The 15,751-nt window shown below is 40.2% G+C and overlaps 1 protein-coding gene across 1 annotated transcript; it reads right to left on the reverse strand.

Annotated features, from left to right (window-relative positions):
• Window positions 1-2,429: 2,429 nt before the first annotated feature.
• On the reverse strand, window positions 2,430-11,815 carry BBOX1 (butyrobetaine (gamma), 2-oxoglutarate dioxygenase (gamma-butyrobetaine hydroxylase) 1; the record flags this gene model as incomplete). The annotated part of the gene is made up of 5 exons (XM_009706913.1): window positions 2,430-2,630; window positions 4,254-4,420; window positions 5,121-5,317; window positions 7,645-7,750; window positions 11,617-11,815. Coding segments are annotated over 5 exons (830 nt in total), but the record flags the coding sequence as incomplete, so codon positions are not given.
• Between the last annotated feature and the right edge of the window lie 3,936 nt (window positions 11,816-15,751).

Here is a 15,751-nt window from a genome sequence, read left to right on the forward strand (position 1 = left end):
AGCTTTTAATAAACAGAAATGTGAATAAAACAGTTTTTAGAAAAGTACAGAATAAAAGCAGAAAATGTCTCTTCCCTAATAACCATTGGTATAAATCCCAAGATGTCTTGTTTTAAAGTTATAAATTGCAATCTTCACTCAATTGTTACATGGAAAATACCACAGTTAAAGCACAGTACTGCTGGTGTCTTACAGAATATAGGTATTAACCTTTCCTCATCTTTCCCCCCTTTGATAGCAAAGGCAAAAAATACTTCCCTCATGTTTCCAAAATTAATTATTAAAGGAGGCACCAAGAAATCAAGTTACCACTAAAAGCCAGTTTTGTTACGCTATATCTTAATGACATAACTTTGATAAAAACATCTCATTATTTACTAAAGAGGACTTGATTTAAACTGCATTACGCTAGGTTATGACCAAAGCCTAATTTAGAATTTAGTTTTATTTCATTATTTAGATATTGAGATATCTGTTGACTGTAAATGATGAGTAGAAGCTATGGAAGTGTTTGCTAGCTGATTTTAGGGTCTCACTTATGTTGACGTATTTTGTATCAACAAATTTAATTCTACAGTTACTTAATTCTGTAGCTACAGTTCTATTGTTTTAGCCTACTGGGAAGAGACTAGGATTTCTTTGACTTTGAAGGACTAATTTGAAAATAAACAGTTGAACAGAGCAGACCTGCGGGTGGAGGTGTGGTGGTTTGGTCAGGTTCCAGTACGGGTGAGAGGGCGTCCTGTTAACTCTGCAGCTATGAGGACAGTGAGAAAAAAACTCAGTGGACACACTGTTGGGTATAAAATCAAGTATTTTAAAATTTTTTCCCTTTCAATTTGGCATCTGAACATAGGGAAAAAACCACTACTTTGGCTGCAGTAATTTTTACATAGCTGTCCTGGCTGGTCTCTGCTGGGATACAGTTAATTTTCTTCCTAGTAGCTGGTACAGCTCTGTGCTTTGGAGTTAGTATGACAATAATGTTGATAACACACTGATGTTGTAGTTGTTGCTAAGTAGCGCCTATCCTAAATTCAGGACTTTCCAATTTCCCATGCTCTGCCAATGAGGAGATGCATAAGAAGCTGGGAGGGAGCACAGCCAGGAGAGCTGACCCGAACTACCCAAAGGGATATTCCACACCACAAAACATCGTGCCCAGTATATAAACTGGGGGAATTGGCTGGGAGGGGCTGATTGCTGCTCGGGGACAGGCTGAACATCAGTAAGTGGGTGGTGAGCAATCGTATTGTGCATCACTCCTCTGCCTTGGGTTTTACTCCTCTCTCTCTTTTTCTTATCTCACTTTTCATTACTACTATTATCATAATATTTTATTTCAATTATTAAACTGTTCTTATCTCAACCCATGGGTTTTACCTTTTACCGATTCTCCTTCCCATCCCACTGGGGTGAGGGGAACAGCAAGTGAACGGCTGCGTGATACTTGGATGTCGACTGGGGTTAAACCACAACAGCATAATCTCTATTCAGAAGGCAACCTAGAGGAAAACATCCTGCAGACCGAGTCTATCGGAGGCGTGCTCTTGTATTTGGTATAACAAAAATGGGTCTGAGTTCAGTCACCACTTCTCTGTCGGTGCGGAGTCAATAATCACCTCTTGTGCTTTGTGGTTTCTAGCTGTCAAGCAGCATCAGCGTTCTTCCTCCTGACTTTACTCAACAATCTGTCTGCCCTGCAGATCTTAATTAAGTCTGTGTACAGCATCTGATGGGATTTCTGACCCCCATCTGTCACCTCTACACTGAGATTCATTTCTATTCCTAATGCTGAGGATAATTAATACGACGCATTCTCTGGTAGCTCTATCGTTTCTGAGCTTAGGGACGTAGAAAAGTAGTAAAAATTATTTGTGGCTGTGATATTCATCACATGTACAGTGGGATATACAGAATACAGCATCTGTTGAATGAGAGCTTGTATTAAAGCGGAGTTCTACCTAGAAAGGTATGTATATAAAAATAACCCCACAGCAGTGGTTTATTTTGATAATTAATTTTAGTTATGATTTATGCAACAAAGAATGACTCTCTGAAAATAGAGGAAGGTGCTGTTCATAACAAACCTTTAGTAAGTAATACTTTAAGCTCTTTTTTGATGCTGCTTGCCAAGCTTTCTAGGGAGGGCAGGTATACTCGTAGAGGCAAAGGAAGGCATTGTGATCCCCAGTCAGCCCAGTAAAGTGATTATCCTTCAAGCCATTCTGCACACTGATTTTAAAAAGCAAATAAACTGACAGAAGTAGCAATGAGTTTTATAGATTCAAAGACCAGGGCACAGATAAATCTTAAATTGTTACGAACAACAGGTTTCTTGGCTTATGGGACTAAAAAATATATTTGTGATGTTAGTCTCTGAAAAGAACAACACAATTTTTAATTTTTGTTGTTGTTGTTGCTGAGGTTAGACAATCTATGTTTTGCTCATCTTGGTTAGAAGAAAGCTCAGTCCCTATTCAGGACCCTCTTCCTGAGGAGCCGGAGCCTCGACATGACCACATCCCAGTCTGCATAGGCACCTTCCAGGTGACGAGTCACTTCTGATCCCGACTGGTAGCTCTGGCGACCGTGAAGCACGCGCCAGTTATCAAAGGTCACTATGTCTCCTATAAAGAAGTTGCACAAAGTTTAATATTTGGTATGTTATAGATGATTCCTTCAAACAGATAACATGGAGGTAGATTTATATCAACAGTTAGGGAGCAATAATTTCAAGTAGCTCGACTGGAGATACACAGCAACGACACAGTGATTTTAATTTAGCTGGTCATTCTTAACCAAAGAGGGGAGGTCCCTTTCGACCTCTGCTTCTTTTCTTGTATAACCAGGAGTTAAAAAGCAAAGTGGTAGGAGAGAAAAGCAGGCCTTGAGGGGAAAGGTGACTACAGCAAATCCATGGGAAGAATAAAAAGGGTGAAAGCCACTAGGATGGTTTTTATTTGATCAATCTGGTACTATTTGTACCATACACATCCTGCATTACTGCCCCTGTTAAGAGAATTCTATGAGAACAAAGTCAAGCCATTGAAAGTTAGGTTATCACATAATTAAGGCTAGCATGACATTTTAATTTTTCTCCCTTGTGTGCCACCATTATAATAAATCTCTAACTAAATAACCTTATAATCTTTCTCTCCCTCCCCTCTACCACCCTTTTGGTGCATTAATTGATGGGATAGAAGGTACTCATGTAATGTGAGGTACTTTGTTTTACCATTTATTATGTGATCTTAAAAATTATTTTATTGCATGTGCCCAATAGAGAGAGATTAATTTCCTCATAGACATTTTAAAGACACTGGCATCATAGTACACGAAGCAGTCAGATACGTTAATGAATTTACTTTTGTAACCTCTCTCAAGAGATGAGGGACTATTAATATCTTTATTTTATAGCTGGGGAATGAAAGAACAGAGATTAAGGCCCAAGTAGTTAAAAATATGCACGGACTGACTTTTAAAGAGTAAAGGGGATTTTTGCAGCATGTTTTATGTTGAAAACACAGCCCTGTACAGCTCCAGCTGAAGTTTGGAGCACTTAGCACTTCTGCAAATCTGCCTCCAGATGTCTTGCATAGGCCACCCAGAAAAAGCAGTACAGCAGCAGTGGCCTTCGGTAATTCATCCAGCATGACGCTGGCATTCGGTGTCTAAGCAAAGACAATAACTGGATTCCCCGCAGCACTGTTCAGCCTCCTTCAGCATTATGCACATCATGCATCTGTATCATCCTCTAGATGTTCTGCAACTCCTGCAGCCCTTGGGAAGATAACTAACAAATTAAAGTGTCATAAAGACAGACGTATCATTTGGTTTAACGTCCATACTCTGCATCAAATGAAGCAGAGGAGAAAGTATGTGATTGCATATCATTTAATGAACAGACACTGAATTGGGATGGCACAGCAGTCTTACACCTGATATTTCCCATCTATGGTGCTATAGATATGACAAGTTACAATTTCCTATATGGTATGGGTTTTTGATGTAGTATAAAGATATATGGACTAACCAAGAGACTATGCCTCCCCGCCTTTCCCTTTTTTTCCTTTCTAGTGTAACAATGGCAGAAGGAATCTATGAGATGAATGTAAGGATGCAGTATGAAATAAAATAGGTGATAGAGGGACTGAAATTTCCTCTCAGTACCAGTGCTAACAATGCTCAAGTGTTTTGACTGTTGAGAAAAACATGTGAAAAATCATTGTGAGGAGAAGCAACTTGCTGACCTGGTTTCAGCTTGTAAGTAAACTTGTGTTCTGCGCTGTTTAATAAATCATCAAATTCCTTTAGAGCTGCATAAAATGGCCTCACTTTTTCAGCTGGTATGTCAAACACTGTGTCTCTTGTTGCATTATTATAATTGATGCGAATTGCTTGGCCTCTGGAATCCATGCTATGAAACAGAGAAGGAAAGGAAAAAAAAAAAAAGTATTATGTTGTTACCGAAACATTTTAAGATGGTTAAACAGCAACTGAACTCTCCTGCTGGAATTTCAGTATGTTTCCATAGTGAAATTCAGATTGTTACTGGGTTGGATTTTGATAATTAAGCCAAACTAGGAAAAGGGATAATCAGGAGAAAATACAGATGCTTAATTTCCTCAAACATCTATAGTCTGTACACTTTAACTGTAGAATTGTAAACTCTTTAAATTCAGAAGAGATTATGATCATATGCATTTGATCTTTTTCTAATATATAGTTCTTAATATATGTTCTTAAATTATGACCTCTCTTTGGCACGGCACAGATGTATGTTGGCTGGAATTCAGTAACAGGCCCAGCTGCTGTTAACCTGTGTCTGTACCTATGAGTTGCTCTAATTGCCACCACTTCTTGCTGGTGTGTGGCAAAACCAAATAAGGAAAACTATGCTGTGGTGGTACAAAGCACAGAACAACTCAAACACTGGCAAAAAAAACCCAAAAAACAAAAAACAAAACACCAAACAAAAAACAAACCCCCCAAACTAACAATAGACCAAGTTAAATCAGTATTTCCCCACCAGGTGTCAGGAGCAGACCTTCTCCTACCAACATGTAAGCCACCATACAACAGGGATGTTATTTTTCGATGTTGTTGAAACTACTCACTCTATAATCCTTTGTTTACACTGCACGGCAAAATCACAGTAGTCGACCCCAACATCTGTATAGTCTACAGCAGTAGAGGACAGGATCTGATATGCCTGAGGATTTTGTTTCTTCAGCTTGTTGGATACGTGAAATCCATCTACAACTTCACTTTCACCTCCTGCAGCTGTTTGCTTTATACAATGGAGAAACTGAACCTGGAATGAATGAACATCTTATTACAAAAAGAATTACCTTGCACATTTAACAGTTGGTTAGTATGAGTTCCCTCATATCAGTGGTTCTGGTTTTTCGGTTGTGTTTGGTTTTTTTTTTTTCTCCAGCAACAGACTGCATTCCCATTACTGCATCTTCACAGCACTCTGCCACCACTATCACAAAGGCAGAAAATTAAAGTAGCATGTTCATAAATCCATCCCACTTGGGATATCTTCTAATGCTTGCAACCTGCGAGTCAACTGCAAAGCTCTGGTCTCACTTCTTTCCTTTGAGTCCTTCTTTGTGGTAGTCATATAATTTTAAATACATTGCAGTCTTATCTCGACAAAGAAGATTAGCTTTCTCTTGCAGAAACAAAACCTGCTATGAATTATCTGCTCACAGAGGGGAAAAGGTGGCTGTCATAGAAGGCAACAGGCCCAGTGTCTCTATGATAAAGTAGGATTAAGACATTTTCATTTCACTTCACAGCAAAATTGCCAAGGCTTAAGACAGAGCAGACAGCCTAAACTGGGCTGTCGGTTGCACCAGTGTAAATCTGAGCGACTGACACAGGCCGTAAAACTCCCCGTGGCATTAGAGAGTCCAGCATCACACAAAGTGCAATCGTTCATCTCAGCCAAACGACACAAAATACATCTATCACGCCAATGGTAACAGCGTTCACCTTTCCCTTCCATGATGGCGAACAAAAAAACCCGGGAGGGGAAAGAGGAGCAGAGAACAGGGTTTGTCCCACAATCTCCTCACCAGCTGGACCCGCAGACCTTGGTGATGATGATGAAGGGGGGAAACAGAAATAATCAACAGTGCAGAAGGGGAACTTGTTTGGGAAGGACATAAGCTAGTTTATTCATTTGATGAAGCAGCTTCTCGCTCTCCTGCCATGTTCCTTTTGGCCAACAAGTCCTCCTGTGGGGAGGACTCGGGGTTCCCACTGAAGGGAGCCCAAGGCAATGGGTTCTTTTCTTTTGTGGCCACAGCCGGCCTCGCGTAGGGCAAGCAGGGCTTGGCACTGCTAAGGAGGGCTGCATAATGTACTCCTGGTGAGTGACTCTGAAAAAGTTCAAAGGGAGAATTTAGTTCAAATGAGAATTTAGCTTTATGTTCTGGAGAGCTAATGTTTCTGCTAGATCTAATCATCAGGTTTGGGATTTTTTTTTTTTTTTTTAATCAGGATATCTCCTGGAAAAATACTTGCCAGATCAAAACCTAGGAAATCCTAAAATTATTTTTATGGGACAGTTCCAAAACTAATCATCACCTATTTAAAAACATTTCTTCAAATATTTGTAAAAAATACATCTTAAGAATTAAAATACTGTGTAATAACTAGATAAATAAAGAAAACTACACATTCAGGACAATGTTCAAAAATAATTCAATGTACTTTAATACTTTTATTTCTTACAAGCATGTTTGAAAAAAGTTATGCTCTTTTTCTAACGTTTCATAGCAGAGTGTGAGCTTTGGCACAGACAAGACAGTGAGCTAATTCACATCTGCTCTCTATTAATGAAGCCTTCTTCCATTCTTACTCCACATTAACGAACAGTGTCTAAATGAGTTTAAAAGGTGATATTAGTGAGAACTGTTTGGTACTTACTTGTGGATAAATCTGATTGGCTTTTTGTTTAATTATAGAAACATTAGAAGGAGAAGTTTTATAGATGCAAGCTTTTCCAGGGTTATCTTTGTTCCTTTGTACCTATTCCTACTATTTTCCAGTTCTCCTGTGAATTATGTAGATTAGACTTTGATATGACAGGCACTAGGTGAAAAAATATTTTCTATGGTTGTTGTCCAGCTTTACAGAATGCCCCTTTTTTGTCTATTATGAAAGGGCAAATAAGTGTCTAACTTCAGTCAGTTCGCAGAAAACAGAATACACCATCTTAATCATATTTCTTCTAATACGTTCCCCTCCTGAGGTGAACAGATGAGTCCCAAAATGTCACAACTTGACTATAGCATTTAGACACTTTTTGAATATAATGAAAGCAGCATTATAAGCACATATAGGACCCTAATGTTTTCTCATATGGTAATATTCTCAATACTTTGTGAATTTCATTTAAAAATTATGGGATACATAATGGGCTTGTTATGCAGAACTTACATCATAATATATATATTGCATACCCATGTGTGTATAGATTGTTATATGCAGATTAATATATCGTTATTTTTACATTGCTCTTTTAAGACAAAATTCAGATTCACTGAACGCTAACCATATTTCATGCTATAGGAACAACTCTCTTTCCCCTTCTGTGTTGTGAAAAAGTCAGTAGGTTCACCTTACCCCAGGTGGATGCTGCAGAACAGGGTAATCGGTGTGAAAACAGAGTTTCCCGCTTGTATAAGCTACGTTGTTAGCATCTGCTTTGTCTTGTACTTGCCAAGTTTGTCTTTGTAATGAAAGGGAAAGGAGAAAACATGTTAAAACAGCCAGCCAGCGTGCCAAACGGTACACGTGAAACTCTGAAATCACAGTACAAAAGAGTCATTCCACCTTTGAACATGAAAATATTGTAGAATTACGAGGAAGGAATGATTTAGCAGCGTCCCCCCACCCCAGCAAAGAAGCCTTATTTCAGCAGTCCTAGATTCGAGCTAGAAACTTAAGTGTGCCGAGGGACATCTGGCCGCAGCGTAGTATCTAGAAGAACGATGGTTTTCCAGTGGCGGTACTTTTCCTGGATGCAAAGATAGTTGAAGACACTAACTGAGAGGTATCTGCTACAATAAATCATCGTCTTATTACTGAGGCTTCAGAAATAAGAGAGTGGAAGTTGGCCCATTTCTTTTTATGAACCTTCCATTTTTCCCTGCCAGGCGGAGCACATTTTCAATGAAACATGAAATTGTTAAAGGCTATGTAACTTTCCCCCCAAATTATTTTTAAGGCTTTATGATCCTAGAAAATACAGAGTGTCCTTTGCAGAGGGAATCTTTCCTGTAACTTGAAGACTTGTCTCTAAAGGAAAATGTCTTGATGAAAGACTTTATAACTTCTTCCCTTCCTCTGAGGCACTTTCCGAGAACTAGCCCCATTTACTTTGTTACGCAGTTTCTATCTTGAAATTTGACAAAATTCAGTAAGAAAGTTCACTGACAACTGCAGGGAGGAAAAAAAAGTCTTAGTTATATGACAAAGACATGAATACATCACGTTGCAGCACAATCAAAATCTGTTTCGAGTGACACACCATGCAGGAGAACTTAAGGCCAAGAACCCCACATTTTGTTTGTATGGAGTTCACATGATTGAAGACGTTCCTCAGCAGATGCATGTTATAGATCCAGACGTTTGTCTGGAAAAGTGTATGTCGCCATATGCAGTCCATGTAATGACAGGAGCAGAAGTGATTTAAAAGAAAATATGAAACTCATTTTCCCTTGTGAAATACTATAGATCAAATACATTCTGTTTCAGATGGTGTGTGTCTAGCATTACTTCCTAATAATAGTTTAAAAAGAACATAGGCTAAAGAACAAGCAGACCAAAATGATTTATCTATAGTATACAAACACTTTTGTTCTAGGAGTGGTATTTAGTACAGAAACTATGCAAAATGCTGAAATTAAACTTCTAAAATTGTGAAGGGGAAACCCCCCTTGAATATTTGCAAATGTGTTTAGCTGCCTGGGAGAAATAATTTTTATTATTTGGTACAGTACATGTTCATCAGTACATGACTTCAGTACTCAAGTATGATAATTTCAACCACACTTTCATAGTTCCCAATTTTACAGCCAAAAAATAGCCTGTTACATCATCCTTGTCATTACTGTTGATGTCACGAGTGCTAGCTAGGTTCACTATATCTTTAATTTAAGAGAGTCCAGTGTCACTTGCTGGGTCTAAAAGGATTTAACACATTTTAATGGTCTCATTTATATGCAATATATACAATTGCTGGAATAGTAGTACTTTATAAAATCATTGTAAGATTCTGCAAAAACGGTCAGTGCTTTCATGCAGTTACGCTTTGCAAGGGGAGCTGGTCCCCGGGAGCTTTTCTTCTGCGCAAGGAGCTTCTGTCAAAGCTCGAGTTACTGACTCGAAGTCAGCGATGCTAATAGGGAGCTCAGCGCTGAATGGGAAAAAAAAACCACCTTGCTTTGTCAAAGCCTCAACTGAGCTGAAGTATCAACTCAGTCATGGGGAAAGCACACGAGAAGGAAAGGAAGAAAACGTGGGTAATGTCAGAGGACTCTTGGCCCTTAGGGAGAGCAAAGCGGGGTGGAATGGTTTATGGTTTAGTAATTAGGGCCAGATTTCAACATAATTGCTCAGGCTATTTGACAGAGGAGGAAATTTGGCACCAGGCAGGTGTAACAATTTTTTGCATTAAGTGGCAATGTGGGCTCAGTCCCTCTGAGCAGAAAACTAGCCTGTCTGTCACAGCCTTAGTCTTGCAAAACCGCTGCACAAGGAGCTGAAGCCAAGCTTGAGCCATCTTGTCTTGTACTTTATTAAAAATCTAAGACGAATTCAGAAGAGATTTGGGACCTATGACCTTCTCTTGCAGCTGAAGCTGCAACTGAATGGAGTTGTACCTCTGTAATGTAAAGAAAAAGGTTAATTTAAAAGTGTGGAACCCCTTGATGTTGTTATATGGCTGATATAGAGAATGTTTCCACTTTTTACAGTAATGACATTTTAGGTAGCATGTACCAAACAGGCATCTAGACAAGAAAAAAGGCTTTTGTTTTTCCATATGTCAGGGTTGTATTCATTGCTGTTACATTTCAGTGTAAAATTCATGGCCCTGATGAGGTAATGTTTTATTTGGCAAGCTTGCCAATTCCAAGTTTATCCTTTTATTTATAATATTTGGTAGGCCTTGTATTTGGCTGCTAGTGAAATAGCAAGGGAATTACCCAAAGTTATTATTTTATAACCGTTGTAAAAGCCACCTCAGAATTGGATACCAGTAAGAAATGAACTTCTGTTTTAGAGGTGAAGAGATGGACTGTAAAATACTGTTCTGACTCTGTTGTTAAGACTGAAAACTCAATGAGGTTTCTGCTACTGTGAGAAATACGTAAGAGCAAGACCAGGCACTACAATAACTATAGCTGAAAATGAAATGGGTTAAATTAGGAGTAAAGATACTACAGGAAAAGAAGTCTTTTCTTCCTCATAATATTATTTGGCTCGGTGCCAGCTATATATGGTAAAAACCCAAGTTTGTTCCTTATAAAACACTTACCCACCCACCCCACACCAAATATCCAAAAATAAGCCAAAACCATTAAAGTCTTTTTCAAGACTTCATGTGAGGAATTACACATTTAAAAAACACTAAGTTCTTAAGCTGTTTGAATACAATTCTCTAACTATTTTCTGAAACGTTTAGCATGTTACCACTTTATACACATCTGTATTAAACATTTAAAACTAATTTTGTGACTTGATTTTTTTTTTTTTAAAGTACTTCATGGATAATACAAATGTTATGCATGATCCTGCTTGTATTTTCCAGTTTTTTTCAATATACATTGTAAAAAATTATACCAACAGCTGGGAGTGAGGACAGGGCAGTATGTTAGCTAATAACGCTGCTCCTTCACTTAGCTAGCTAGAGGCCACTGACTCAGCCCAGCAAGCTGTGAGCTACCATCATCTGTTTACTCGCCTAGTAGGTGCCTGAGGAGGTACAGGTTCAGTTTGCCACCTCTTGGCATGAAAAGGACGATTTGCAAGTTTCTGCTTGTACTCTTGCAACTTTTGCAAAAAAGCAGTCTTAGAAAAATTACGGGGACTGGTCGTGGCTTTCCAGATCTGAGTTGAAAGCAGGGAAATGGGTACTCTGCCCATCTTCTCGGTGATGTCAGACGCAGTAACATCATCTAAGTCTTCTCTATTTCCATGACTCGAAATCAGGCTAAGAAAATGTTTCTGTACGAGTAACTTCCTCTATTTGGAAGGGGACTGGATTAGGGATTTTTGATTTTGTTCCATGGTACAGATAAGTACAGCTACCTTGTGGTTATCTTTTATTTGACATCATGTGTTTTCAGGCATGTTTCCTTCCCTCAGCAGTTGATGTTGTAGCTGCTGCTCTTTACAAACCCTGCCTGTGATAGCAAAGCACTCCTCTCATACAGAATATTAAGTGACACCACATTTTCTAACATGCAGAGAAGAAAAAATTTCACCTTGTTTTAATAAGTTAATCCACAAAAGAGGACCAGCAAGCTGAAGTGAAATGCATTAGAGGTGATTACATAGCTGGCAAAGAAGGATATTAAAAACCGAACTCACCCATAAAAAGTGAGACGCAGGAACCCAGTCCTGTGGCCAAGTTTAACCAACTCTCCTTGCCTAGTAGCAGCTCCTGTTAGTAGCACAATTCCTATTTTCTTTAGGGTGCACAGCCACTTGTACGCACTTTCATCATTGTACATGATGTCTTCAAAAGGCATTTTGGGAAGTTGCAGGTCTGAGCCCCAGTACTGGCGTTCTGAAAGCAAAGGAACAGAGAAACAAGCACTTAGGTGTTTTAGCATCAAAGCTCAGGACGCAGTCGAAGTATGAAGTTAATGGGATTTCTATGCATTTGTGAATACGCCCTCAATTCTGCACTCAACCACCTGAAACCCGGTCCCTGAGTTTGCATGGATAACAAGTAATCTTTATGATTAAATTCAACAAAACATTGCAGTTAAAAAAAAAAATTAAATCAGAAGTTGAATAAAAGATCATTTGAAAAAGATATTTCTTTGTTAACAGTACATCAGAAATGTGCACATTCCTTTTTCTGTCTGTACTGGTGAACCACAAGAGTGAAAATTTGAAACTGAGACTGCTTTGAAAGTTTTTTGTCTAGGGTAAAATAGCAATGAGCACCCTGAGATCTCCCTCAGAGGTATTATTGTATGGATATATAATAAGGAAAAGGTTATATTCCTGATGAAGGAACAGGAGAAGACTCACATCAATATAACCACTTAGAAGCAGAGTAACTACATCAACTGCGTAAATGACCAATCAATTTTCTTTTGTAGATTTGTCTTCAGGAAATCATATCCAGTTACATCAAATTCTGCAGGATGGTATCATTCCTTGTCTTTTCCTCTGCAGATTTTTTTTGGCGAGCATTTATCATATTTCAGGAAGATTAAAAGGAGAGCCCAAGATGTTAACAAATCCAAGCACTGCCAGAAGGTAAAGAAAATAATGGAAAGACTGAGTGATGAGAAAGAAATTACATCATGCCCATTCTCAAACAAAATTGATTATAAGTGCGCATGACAATAGAAGAGCGTTAGAACTGCTGTACCATAATCAGACATTTGCTTGCGGAATAGACCTTGTGATATAAAAGGGGGAAACCCACAGCCAGTTGCTAGAGGCAGGTATAGACTTGCAGGCAGAATGGAAAGGGCTTTTGAGCCTCGTTTTCCTTCAGACCTTTTTCTACTCCCCTTTCTTTTTGTCCCCTCAAACCAACACAGCATCCACAGCTATAAAAGTAGTGAAAAATCTATGCATCTTTAAAATTAAATGTTGCTGAGCCTTATCCTTTTATGTATTTACAGCTGCCCAAATACTGCTAAATCTGTACCTTTCTCTAACAGTATATCTATACCTGTATCTATAGACGTGGATTTTTAATGTGTGACCAATTCTTATTACTATTTTCTAGTATCACAGCTCCGTAATGGTTATTGGCTTTGATTGAATAACGTTTGTTAAAAATCTCATAACCTATCCTAAAGCAATCACATTCCGGTTGAGTTGGAGAGTTCCCAGATAGATGTCGCCTAGTACAGAGAGAGGAAATAAAACTAAAATACTGGCTCTTAACTAGAAAAAACCCAAATGTTTTCTCTTAGCTGTATTCTTTTCTGAGGAAGAATGTACTCTGGTGTCAGACAACACGGCCTTATATCCATTTGTAAAGATACTTTACAGAAGAGACGAGCATAAACATACAGTGACAAAATAAAGTAATAATTAGATATGATCATGAAATCTAGGCAGATTTTTCATTTTATGATGGGCTACACAATCCAAATCTTATCTTCTAACATGAGTAAGTTCTAAAAATTATGCCTGCAGTATTCTGCATTCAACAAAACTGAACACACTTAAAATTTTGATCTGGATTACAGTGCTGGAGGTTGCGCCTGGCAAAGGAAAGGCTTGTTACGTGTCTACCCAGGCAGAAGGACACTAAGGCCCCAGGCACACCACAGGAAGGTACAGCCTAAGTCCCACTCCGCTATTTTAAGCGCCAGGATACATCCCTTACCCGATCAGACATTCCCAGAGGAGAATACACAACTCCTCTAGCATGGATCTTGGCATCTGGTCACCACTGAAGGCAAGGTGATGATTTAGCCACAAATTCAAGTACAGTAGCCAAGGTCTTAGGGCAAAGCCCTGGTTTGTCCCCTCTGATCTCCAGGAGCCCCGCGCTGCCCTGTAACTCCTGGTGTGTCACTGCAGGTCACTTGGGTGTGCGCCGGGAACCAAACCCAGCATCCTCCCAACTGCTGGCTAGCCCTGCCTTCCAAGCAAGTATTTTTGCCCCGCTTTGCTAAAACCCCTGTGTCTGGGCATTAAGGCACGAGTGCACCTGGATTCTGCCTGCCCCTAGTCAGATCCTGGGCTGTACAGTTAATTATTATTTCTTGCTTTTATTTTTCTTCTTCTTGGTTTATTTTGTGTCCTTTTTCCTGTGCATTTCCTTCCTTCTCCGTGAGGCAACCTTAGATTTTGAGACCTTGACTCAAGTAGAGATGTCAGGACTGGGCTTTTTCTCTCTCTCATAAGATCTGAGTACAAAGGTAAGAAGGAATTCCTATCAGCGGGTCTACGGAAAAGGGAGTCGTCTTAGCCTGTGTTGGAGGCACTCTCAATTCCAGTGTGAGCCATAGGAATGGCCCAAATGTTTGCAGAGCTAGGCAGTCCCTTCACATGCAACTAAAAATAGCCTTTCCTGCCTCCTTTCTATCGCAGGACAGAAGCCCCACGCCTTCTACTTTGATCCTCCCAGTTTCAGGCAACATTGATCTTTCTCCAGGTGAGATACAGACACACAGAAATGAAGAATTTGGAACTTGTTCTCTCACCGCGCTTCATTTTCAGGACTTTGGCTGGCTCCTGGCAAATGGTGAGGGACCATGCCCACGCTCACCCAAGGGTGAGCCAAGTCCCAAGACTCCTCGTAGGAGTTGGGAGAGAAGTGCAGGCACCCCGTTCCCCCAGCCAGGCCTCACCGGCTCCTGCAAGACTTGCACAGGGGTTTGGGCTCTGGCCCGGAGAGGAGAAGCGTTACGGAGGAGAGCAGCCCTTCAAGTTGCCGGTGCTGCTGGAACCTTCCCTTCAGAGAGGGCTCAGGAAAAGGCCAACAGCTGCTCTTCACTTCTTGTGGTCCACGGCAGCAGATGGATGGCAGCTAACAGGGGAGAACCTCTCCAGTTACTCATGGCTGAGGGCACACGTCTAGAGTAAGTCTCGGCACCCTCCCCAGGAGGATCATTTCTCAACATTTTCCCTCAAGTAAAGGCATAGTCCTTCAAGAGGACTCCAACAGGGACGTTCACCACTGGGGCTGAATGGCCATCCACTGCAGAGCAAGGTAGCCAAAGTGGTGGCCTATTGCACACAAAAAGTAGAAGCAAGTTAAGCAAGATACAAGGCTTGCCTTAAGCCCAGACCTAGGCACACTAAGATAACACAACCAGGGACTGGGTGTGAGCATTTTATAGCACGGTATAACTTCTAGCAGCAAAACCTGCAATTGGCACTTTATGAACTAGCTAAGGAAAAACACACACGGAATAAGTAAGCACAAAGAGGAAGACAACAGCATATATCAAATCTAGGAAACAAAAAAGCCATGCATACAGTAAGTCGAGAAGATAATCGGTGAAGCCAAAGTAACCCCACAGGACAACAGGTAACGTGCTGGAAAAAACCCGCAAAGCAAATCTTGTTTGACAAAATAAGCCAACTCAGTCCAGAAGCGGTGTGCCGGCCCCATCCGTTCAAAAGAGAAGAATAGAACACCAATAAATAACAAGGTAAAAAAAACACCGAACAAACAAAACAAAGAAAAAAGCAGGTATCCTACTTCAGGTCTGGCTTCCTTCACCAAAACATCCTTCTCACCTTAAGAGAGCCCGGCTCGCTGCTGGTTTATAGTCGCGGCTAAATTGGGACAAGCTCGTTAGGGACTGATCGGTTACCTGTGTGGTGACAGGGAGTAAGGACAGACTAACCCTTGGTGCTGTGTACTGTCACTGAATGTCAATCCAGTAAAGTGGTGTTTGGAAGCTTTAAACGGCGTCGATGTCTTTTAAATGTATCAGCACACGCCGCTGTGAAGGTGCGGCGTGTCGCGGGGGGCCGGACAGGCAGAGGCCGCCAAGAAAAGGGCGAGCGGGAG

The sequence above is a fragment of the Cariama cristata genome, unplaced genomic scaffold (genome assembly GCF_000690535.1).
Source record: "Cariama cristata isolate BGI_N322 unplaced genomic scaffold, ASM69053v1 scaffold2639, whole genome shotgun sequence".
Lineage (NCBI taxonomy): Eukaryota > Metazoa > Chordata > Aves > Cariamiformes > Cariamidae > Cariama > Cariama cristata.